This window comes from Mandrillus leucophaeus, unplaced genomic scaffold (genome assembly GCF_000951045.1).
Source record: "Mandrillus leucophaeus isolate KB7577 unplaced genomic scaffold, Mleu.le_1.0 Scaffold206, whole genome shotgun sequence".
NCBI classification, from domain to species: Eukaryota; Metazoa; Chordata; class Mammalia; order Primates; family Cercopithecidae; genus Mandrillus; species Mandrillus leucophaeus.
Window position 1 is genome coordinate 368,927 of NW_012102099.1, and position 10,355 is coordinate 379,281.

General features: G+C 54.3%; 1 protein-coding gene across 1 annotated transcript in view; it reads right to left on the reverse strand.

Annotated features, from left to right (window-relative positions):
• The window catches only part of EFCAB8 (EF-hand calcium binding domain 8), a 120,685-nt gene that overhangs the window by 49,322 nt on the left and 61,008 nt on the right, over positions 1-10,355 (reverse strand). Inside the window, exons 12-17 of the mRNA XM_011979873.1 lie at positions 4,104-4,171; positions 3,574-3,908; positions 3,436-3,496; positions 3,001-3,086; positions 2,348-2,485; positions 841-951 (exon numbers count right to left, since the gene is read on the reverse strand). Of these exons, the coding sequence (XP_011835263.1) occupies positions 841-951; positions 2,348-2,485; positions 3,001-3,086; positions 3,436-3,496; positions 3,574-3,908; positions 4,104-4,171 (799 nt within the window). The remainder of the gene's footprint in view (positions 1-840; positions 952-2,347; positions 2,486-3,000; positions 3,087-3,435; positions 3,497-3,573; positions 3,909-4,103; positions 4,172-10,355) is intronic.

Here is a 10,355-nt window from a genome sequence, read left to right on the forward strand (position 1 = left end):
GGGTTTCACCGTGTTAGCCAGGGTGGTCTCAATCCCCTGACCTCGTGATGTGCCCGTCTTGGCCTCCCAAAGTGCTGGGATTACAGGCTTGAGCCACCGCGCCTGGCCCTTTTTTTTAATTCTAAAGAAACTTTTTTAAGGTACCGAAGAGCCTAAGTCCTAAGGCAGTGAGAGATGGTGGTGGCAGGAGCCAGGATGGGAGAGAAGCCCAGAATGGGGGGCTCCAAGCTTGTACACCCAATGCAGCGCCCCTGTCCAGAGCCTGGGCCAGACAAGAGGCCCCAGTGGGTGGGAGTGAGCAGAGGGCCTCAGGCAGCAGCCCCTCCTGTCCTCACACCTCAGAAGCAACTCCTCACGCCCAGCTGCCCTGTCCAACCCAGAGACTCCACGCAGGACCAAGGTGCTGCCTGCGCCTGGGCCTCCCTCCCTTCCTACAATGAACAAAGCCAAGTTATGGCTTCCCTGGAAAGAGATGCCCAAGAACAGCACCCACTCTGGGAACCTAGGAAAGCGCCCCACAACTAGCCCTCCGTCTCACACTCCATGGAAAGAAGGCCCAGTTCAGAGCCGACCCAAGGCGCTCAGCCAAGGGCATGAGGCTCAGGAGAGTTAGGCGAGCCCATGGCTAATGGATGGAGCTCCGAGCTGATCCCACGCCAGCCCATCTGCAGAGCTGCTTTCTGTGTCTATCCCACCGCCCCAGCACCACCATCAAGGCTGTAAGAGTTCCCAGTGTGCCATGGGAGCTGACTACAGACCCAGGCACACAGGGAGGTCTGGTCCTCTCCTGTGTCACCTGGTGTTCCTACCAGCCTCAGAGGCGAGCCCTGGGCCACTCACCTGCTTAAAGATCTTGCTGTAGAGGACAGCACACAGGGGTGAGCAGTGAGTGGTCCTCTTCCTTGCTTTGATAGGCCCCTGGGCCTCTAAGTACCCTTTTAGGATCCCAATCTGTAGGTGAGGAAAGGGCAGAGAGCTCGTCTGTCAGAAGGGCCCTGCTCACAATGATGGGCCGCCGGGAAAAACTTCCAATAAATCACAACATCAAGACATCCTGACCACACGCAGGCCTGATTCCAGCAGACTCCAGGTTCCTCAGCAGGCCTGCAGATACCCCCACCCTACTCCGTGGCTCCCGCTCCCCGGGACTGAGCCTCCCAAACCCTAGTGTTCCTAGAACCCCAAATTCCAAGTCCAAGGTCCCTTTCACCTTTTAACTTCTGAGAAGCTGAAGCCTCGATCAGATGTTCCCTCCGGGAAGCCCTCCCTGCCTCCCCGTTGCTAAGGATTCCTCTGTGTTCCAGAAAGCACTTAGCACACAACTCTACCATAACACACAGCACTTTCTACTGAAATTATCTGTTTTTCTTCTACCCTGTGGGTTCCTAGAGAGATGGGACAGTATCTTTGTCATATATTCTCAGTTCACGACAAAAGGCAGGGGGTTGATAAGGTTTGGTGATCTGAAATGAACTTCAAAGGCCTATTTAATTCAACAAATGCTGACCACCTGTCTGGCACTCAGCAAGGAGATAAAGGAACCCATGACCTTCCTTCTCAAGAAAACTGCCGTCTACGGGAGAGCTAGCCAAGTGCATAAGGATGACAAATGTGTCACCAGCCAGGGTGGTTCAGCCCACAGAGCATGGGAGGCCTTCGTGGAGCTCAAGCACCGTGGCCCCCACGTCTCCTTTCTGGACTTCTGCTCCCATTTATGGGCTGTGGCTCAGCCTTGCAGCTCCCCAAGCCTCCATCTTATTGTGGGCGCCCTTACCCCCATCCTCCACAGGAAGCCCCTCGTGCTTGTCCCAATCTTTCCTGTCCTCCAGGGTCAGTACAGACCTCGCAGGGGTTCCAGCTGAGTCCTGAGTCACAGATGGCCTTCCTCTCTGTGACTCAGTTTCCCCCAGGGTCTCTCCTGCAGAGACGCTGCTCAGATGCGGCCCCTGTTTCCCAGAGTTCATGACTTAGCAGGAAAAACAGTCACGTAATAGTGACAGGACAGAGTTATGAGGCTCGTGACTGAGAGAAGGAACGGGGCCAAGAAAACATGGAAGAAGGGCTCCTAACAGGCCTGAGGTTCAGGGTGGCTCCCAGAGGAAGAAGCTGAGTGGGGACAGAGCAGACAGCAGCAGCAGCTGCAGAGACAGTGACAGGCTGGGGGCCTAGAAACAGGATTTCAGGAAATCCCAAGACACGGCCCCTCACAGGCCAGGCCACAGAGTCCAGCCACTTCAGCAGTCCCAGGAGGGACAGGACGCGGCCACCCCTTGGGTGTCCCGTGGGATTCAGAGCCTGGCCCTCTACCTGCGGCCTCGACCCCACTGCCTCCTGGGACGGCACTCACTGAGTAGGTGCTGCAGATGAGGGTGTTGTCCTTCTCGAAGAAGTAGGCACTGGTGATGGGGCAGTTTCCCAGGGCAAAAAACTTCCCGCAGAAGGACTGGAGGCATATGTAGTCCAGCATGTCCCACACGCGAATATTCTGGGGGATGGGAAATAGGCAAGAGGCTGAGCATGGGTGCTCGGGGATGTAGCTGGCTCCTGAAGCCTTGGGGGTGCCTCCGGCGGACAAGCCCAGGGCACATCGTCCGTCCAAGCACTTCCAACACACACACATGGTGTTGGCACCATCACACCCAGCAGCAGAGAGGCTACTCTTGTGCTCAGATAACCCAAGCACACAGTGAGTGAGGGCCGGGCACAGCTCCACCCCCCAGCCTGCCCCCGGGCCTCCACCCTGCTGGAGCAGCTGAATTCACTGGCTGGGCACAAAAGCCAAGCCAGGCAGCACATGCTGGCCCCAGGCCCTCCCTTGCTGCCACTCCAGCCTGGGACACAGTCCGACAGTGGCTACCAACATAGTTGCCACAGTGACCTGCCTGTCCCCAGAGGAGCCCCTCCCATTCCTCCCAGGTGAAGGAACCTTCCCTAGAGGGCCCCACGGAAGTCCTTCCAAAGACCCTCACTTCTTGGAGGCATCCTCTGCCCGTGGCTGACTGGGGACCTCAGGGAGCCCGTCCCTGTCCCCATGCCCCCAGACCCAGACCCTTCATCAGAGGCGATGATCCCAGCTCCCAGGGCTTCTGGGAAAATTCCAGACAGGAGGGTATGTGGATATGTTGGAGAGGGTGGTCTGGGTGACCCTGAGGGCCCTGACAATTCATCTCCAGAGTCCCAGAAAACATAACCTGTCCCCTAAAGGAGGGCCCCAAGCACTGCAGGACCACAGCCCAGCAGACTGGGCAGTATCCTGAGCCTACAGCTGCAGAGGAGCACAGTGGCAGGTCCCGAGTGGGAGCCCTGGCATGTGGGAAAGGCCAAGCCCGGCCCTGATGACCAGGCAGCTGAGGAGGGGTCACTAGAGCAGCTGAGAGGTGAAGATCGAGGGCAGGGCAGCACAGGCGAACGGCTGCCATGCATTGCACAACTCACCTGCGCCGAATGCTGCACTGCTGTTTTGCTGCTGGTTCTCTAAACTACTCAACAGCCCATTCTATGGATGGGGAGACTGAGGCTCAGAAAAGGGAAAGACTTGCCAGGGTCACAAAGTAAGAAGCCAGGCTGGGCTACCTGGGAACCCAGCTCTGGGGACATGCTCAGAGGCTCATGGCCACCCTCGTCTTCCTTCCACCTGAGGCCCCCTCCTAGGCCTTTGGCCAGATGTGGGGCCGTGGGCAGGGAGGTCATGCCATTCCTCTGGCTAATGTGTTTCCCTGAGGAACAGAAGGAGTCGGGCGGACTGTCGGGGCGGACCTTGTCCTTGGAGACACTGATGAGGATGCTGCTGTTCCTGCTGTCCACGAGGATGTGTGTCACTGAGGTCTGGTGTCCCTTCATCAGCCACACGGGCCTCTTTGAGACAAAGGGGTTCCACAGGCGGATGAAGGCATCGTAGCCACCAGTCACTGGGGTCAAGACGTGGGTGTCAATCCCAGGGGCCTCCACTGGGGACCTTCACCCACTGGTGAAGGTGGTGCCCAGAAGTGGGGACAAGAGCAGCAGGACCAGAAGCTGCGCAGCCCTCTCCTGAGCTCTGGTGGTCCCCCCATCCCCAGCAGCCCTCCCTCCAGCAGCTTCTGGGTGACATGAAGATGACTTACCCAGGAAGTTCCTCTCTGGGCAGTAATCAAAGCAAAGAATCCCTTTCCTTACATGCAGCACTGACAACCTACAATATCAAAGGAGTGAGGGCTGCAGGGCCGGGAGCAGTAGCCCTAAGAGAGCCTCTGAGACTGAGCCTGAGGTGGGAGGAGCTGGAGGCAGAGCCTCCCAGGAGGTCTAGGGAGGAGTCACTACCTCTCCATTCCAGGAGAGGAGCAGCCCCAGAGACCACCCAGCATTCCCTCTGCCGCCAAGTCAAGGCTCAGCACCACAGGAAAAGCAGCAGCCTGGTCCCGATCCCAAACCAACAGCCCACAGGGCAGATGCCACTTTCCAGGTATAGACAGCTCCCAGGCAGGAGCTACTCCTGACATTTGTGAAGCATCTGGCATCATGCCAAGGGCAAGTTTGATTTTTACATCAACTGTACTGGGACAGGCATCTTCCCATCCATGATACAAATCAAGAAAAAAGCCGGGGAGGGCCACACTTGCCTTCCCCTAGCCTTCTCCCTGAAGCAGGCCATAGAACACTGATTCCACTGGTGCCCACTCTATACCTATACCTGGGGGAAAGGAATGTCCCTTTTTTTTTTTTTTTTTGAGACAGAGTCTCATTCTGTCGCCCAGGCTGGAGTGCAGTGGTGCAATCTCGGCTCACTGCAACCTCTGCCTCCCAGGTTCGAGTGATTCTCCTGCCTCAGCCTCCCGAGTGGCTGGGATTACAGGTATCTGCCAGCACGCCTGGCTAATTTTTGTATTTTTAGTAGAGATGGGCTTTCACCATGTTGGCCAGGCGGGTCTGGAACTCCTGATCTCAGGTGAGCCGCCCACCATGGCCTCCCAAAGTGCTGGGATTACAGGCACGAGCCACTGAACCCAGCCAGAATGTCCTTATTTCTGAAGACACAGGGACACAGAGAGGGATCTGGACAAAGAGTTTACTGCCATCAGATGGTACTAGTCCAATCATCCTGCATGACTGTCCATTCTTCACCAAACTTCGCATAAAAATACACAGGCGTCCCTGTCTCTTTGTTTTTTTCCCGGAAGGCTCCCATGTCACATGAAACTTAAATGTGCATCCTTTTCTCTTGTTCATCTGCCTTTTGTTATCAGGGTCTCAGCCATAAATCTTGCAATGGGTGAAGAAAAAATATTACTCCACCCACACAGGGGTCAGGATTCAGACCTAGGGTGGACACGGCAGGAGGTGACAGGAAGTTCAGTAAGCAGTGATCCAGGAGAGGAGAGGCTCATCAGGGCCAGGTGAGGCTCAGAGGGCCAGAGAGGCCCAGACAGGAGTTCCAGGAAGCCCAGGGCCCCGCAGCCCTCACAGGCCTGAGAGCCCCAGATGCTCTGTGCCTACGCCCATGCCCATGCCTCTCATCCACAACATCCTGCCCTGCCCCCTCCTTCTACTACACTCTTCAAAACCCCATTCTGGCCAGGCACAGTGGCTCACACCTATAATCCCAGCACTTTGGGAGGCCAAGGCGGCCAGATCACCTGAGGTCAGAAGTTCCAGACCAGCCTGGCCAACATGGTAAAACCTCATCTCTACTAAAAATACAAAAATTAGCCAGGCATGCTGGTATGTGCCTGTAATCCCAGCTACTCGGGAGGCTGAGGCAGGAGAATCGCTTGGACCTGGGAGGTGGAGATTGCAGTGAGCCAAGATTGCACCACTGCACTCCAGCCTGGGCGACAGAGAAAAAGACTCAGTACCCCCTGCCCCCACCCCGCAAAAAAAACCAAAAACAAAACAAAAAACAAAACAAAACAAAACTCTATTCAGGTGTGGTGGCTCACACCTGTAATTCCAGCACTTTAGGAGGCCGAGGGAGGAGAACTGCTTGAGCCCAGGAGTTCAAGACCAGCCTGAGCAACATAGTAAGCACACGCCTCTACAAAAAATAAATTAGCTGGGCTTGGTGGCATGCACCTGTAGTCCCAAATACTTGCAAGGCTGAGGTGGGAGGATTGCTAGAACCCAGGAGGTTGAGGCTGCAGTAAACTGTGATCATGCCACTGCACTCCAGCCTGGGGGACAGGGCAAGAACCTGTCCACGAAAAACACAAAAAGATTCCATTCAGGCCAGACACGGTGGCTCATGCCTGTAATCCCAGCACTTTGGCAGGCCGAGGCAGGAAGATCCCTTGAGGTCAAGAGTTCAAGACCAGCCTGGGCAACACAGCCAGATCCCATCTATACAAAAAAATTAAAAATTAGCTAGGCATGATGGTACACCTGCAGTCCCAGCTACTTATGAAGGTGAGGCAGGAGGATCGCTTGAGCCTGGGAGTTTGAGGTTACAGTGAGCTCCAGCCTGGGTGACAAAACAAGACCCTGCCACAGGAAAAAAAAAAAAAAACCCAAAAACTCCATTCAAAGGCATCTGTAATAGGGCCCCCGGCCCCCTGACACAGCATGCCTTCCACTGAACTGACCCCTCACCCGGCTCCTCCACCACACCCGGGGGACCTAAGCCAGGTGCCTGGGCATCAACCTGGACATCATGGCTCCCATTATCCAGCCTGGCCCCAAGTCCTCCTTACCCATTTCCCTCCGCTCCCATGACCGCTGCTATCCCAGGCCCCTGACTTTGCCGTATCAGCCTCCCAGCCAGTTCCTTCATCTCCAGCCTTGCTCCCCTTTAAATCATCTCTCCAGAGCCACAAGGATTCCTCTAAAAATCAAAGCTTCAAAGAGAACAGATGGCAGTACACACATTTCATTTATTGCCAAACAAGATATTCCTCCCTCCACAAGTAAATGTGCTGCCGAAAAATGTTCTGGAAGAATGGTCACCAGAATGTTAGTAGAAATTATTTCAGGCCGATTCACATATTCATCAACAAAGATTTCCTGGCTCCTACTCCCGCCAGGATTACCAGGGGCACAGACATGAGGCTTCTGCCATAGGGGGTTTTCCTTCTAGAGGGAAACAGCAGGAGTAAGTGGACACACCAAAGGGAGACGGACATTTACAAATCATGGCAAGTCCTGCAAGGGACATAAGCACATGGCTTTGATGGAGGAAAACAGAAGGAGGCTCACTTCTGCCGGCCTCTCTGAGTAGGGTCCAGGGCTGCGGAGATCTGAAGGGTGAGAAGGAGTCGGCCCCGGGGAGCCCAGGGGAGGGGTGAGGCTTCAGTTGGAGGGAGCAGCCTGTGCAAGGCTGGTGTGGTGGGCACCAGGTGGGCCAGGAGGAGAGGGCATGAGAGGACATGGGAGAGGCGGGCAGGGCCGGATCCACAGCCCTGGCCAGGAGCTGCTGAAGGCTCCATACAGGGCCCTGGTTGGATCAGATCTGTGGATGGCTGCGGGTCAGGGAACGTGGCCTGAGGGGACGCGGCGAGGCTGCTAAGAGGGCCACGGCAAGCAGTTCAGGTGGGATATGACAGTGGCTTCAACTAGGTGGTGGTGGCAGAAGTGAAGGAAGAGGGGACAGTGGGGGAGACTTCAGGGGTCAGTCTACACACTCAGCACCAGCTCCTGCCACCACACCCGCTCCATCAGATTTGCTCCTGGCTCAAACCATCTGAGAACTCGGGTGAGGCTGGTTGCAGGGAAGCCAGACCCTCAGGTCCACGCTGCCTTGGAGGCTGAGGCTGACTCCATAGGCAGAGGTTGGGGTGCCAATGCCAGGCCCCACCCGCAGAGGCTGTGCCCTAAGATGGCATTGCCAAAACGGGAGACCAGCAAGTGGTCAATGGTGCCACCTGCTGGCCTGTACATTGCACTGCATGCAGCCAAGAATGCATGGGTGTGCCACCACTCTCAGCTAATTTTTCAATTTTTTGTATAGATGGGATCTTGCTGTGTTGCCCAGGCCGGTCTTGAACTCCTGGCCTCAAGGGATCCTCCTGCCTTGGCCTCCCTAAGTGCTAGGATTACAGGCGTGAGCCACCGTGTCTGGCCCAAATGGAGTCTTTTGTCTTTTCTGAAGACAGGGTCTTAAGAGCGCTATCACCCAGGCTGAAGGAAGGGAGCATGTGTCTCTGTGTTTGTGTAAATATATTCTCTACCCTACCCCAAAAATACATCCCCAATCCCTTCATCCTATAACACAGCCCAGCTCCAGACCACCATCCTATACAGCCTCAACTATTGCAGTGGCCTCTTCACTGGCGTCCCCACTGCCACCTCTGCCCATGGACACTCTACCTGCAACATATAAGTCAGACCACACTAGTTCTCTGCCCAAAACCATCCTAGAACCGCGCTTATATCTACTTCTGAATATTGTAAGAAGATACTCTGAGGTACTTAGGGAAATATTAATGTGGACTAACTACTAAGTGATATGAAAGAATTAATACTATTTTATCTATTTTTGTGTGTGTTTGAAACTTTTTATAATGAAAATATTAATTTAAAATTAATTAATTTAAAAAACAAGGCTGGGCGCAGTGGCTCATGCCTGTAATCCCAGCACTTTGGGAGGCCAAGGCGGGTGAATCACAAGATCAAGAGATCAAGACCACCCCAAATGGCGAAACCCCGTCTCTACTAAATATACAAATATTAGCCGGGCATGATGGCACGTGCTTGTAATCCCAGCTACTCAGGAGGCTGAGGCAAGAGAATCTCTTGAACCCGGGAGGTGGAGATTGCAGTGAGCTGAGATCACACCACCGCACTGCAGCCTGGGTGTCGCAGCAAGACTCTGTCTCAATCTGTCAATCAATTACAAGAGCATACCACAGACAGCAGAGCTGTGCAAAGGCCCTGGGGCAGGAGCATGCCTGAGCCTGAAGGAGGCCAGTGGAGCTGAGTGGGCAGGTGGAGGCAGTGAGGTCAGGAAGGCAGCAGGCCCAGCCCACGGAAGCTCTCCTGGCCCTGGTGAGGTGACCCCCTGATATCCTCCTGCCACTGGGACTCAACAAAACAAGATCTGAATGAAACACATATCCACCAAGCTTGTCCAGCTCACGGCCCACGGGCCTCATGCAACCCAGGACAGCTCTGAATGTGGCCCAACACAAATTCATACACTTTCTTATAACATTATGAGATTTCTTTGTCATTTTTATTTAGCTCATCAGCTATTGTTAGTGTTAGTGTATTTTATGTGTGACTCAAGACAATTCTTCTTCCAGTGTGACCCAGGGAAGCCAAAAGATTGGACACCCCTGCTATACACTAAGTGATATCACCACCGGTGCAGACAGATAGCCTCAGGAAACAACTCCAAGCAAACTCCCACCACAAGGCCCCATTCAAAGCACTGAACCCAAGACTGAAACTTCCCCTTCACATCAGACAATCCCGGAGGCCCCCTTTTCCGGCCTGCAGGGAGGTCCAGGACTTGTCTAGAAATGCACACAGTGCACTGTTTGGTTAAAAAGGCCAGGCACGGTGGTTCACTCCTGTAATCCCAGCACTTTGGGAAGCCGAGGTGGGCGGATCACAAAGTCAAGAGATTGAGACCATCCTGGCCAACATGGTGAAACCCCGTATCTACCAAAAATACAAAAATTAGCTGGGCATGGGGGCGCATGCCTGTAGTCCCAGCTACTAAGGAGGTTGAGGCAGGAGAATCGCTTGAACCCAGGAGGCGGAGGTTACAGTGAGCTGAGATTGTGCCACTGCACGCCAGCCTGGTGACAGAGCAAGACTCCGTCTCAAAAACAAAAGAAAAAAAGGCACTGGACATATAATGAGGCCCAAGATAAAACTCCAGCTCAAGTGCTGCTCTAAGACAGTCACTTCCCCTCCCTAAGCTTCGGGTTTCCCATCTGTAAAATGAGGAGTTGGACTAAATTAGCTTTATCATCTCAGGATTGAAATTTCCCCTGAAAAACAACCAGGACAGAAAGGGACAGACAGGGGTCTAAATGGCCCTCGGTCTCTGCCCCAACCCAACCCTGGCCTCACCCAGTCTTTCCCCAATACAGGCCTCAAATCTCCTGCTGTTCCCCAAAAAAGACTCTCCTGGGGCTCATTCTTCAGATTGTGCAGGAGCAAAATGTCACAGCCCCAAAGGCTCAAGGAAAAATCTAGGGGCCGGAGGAAAACTATAGAGGCAAGAGCAACCCAGCAGGAAGACTCCACCAGAGAACATACCTGCCAGTTGATCTACCATAAACTGCACAGTAGAAGCCACACAGTAAAAGAACAGAAGTAGGCCAGGCGCGGTGGCTCACGTCTGTAATCCCAGCACTTTGGGAGGCCGAGGTGGGCCTATCACCTGAGGTCAGGAGTTCGAGACCAGCCTGACCAACATAGAGAAACCCTGTCTCAGG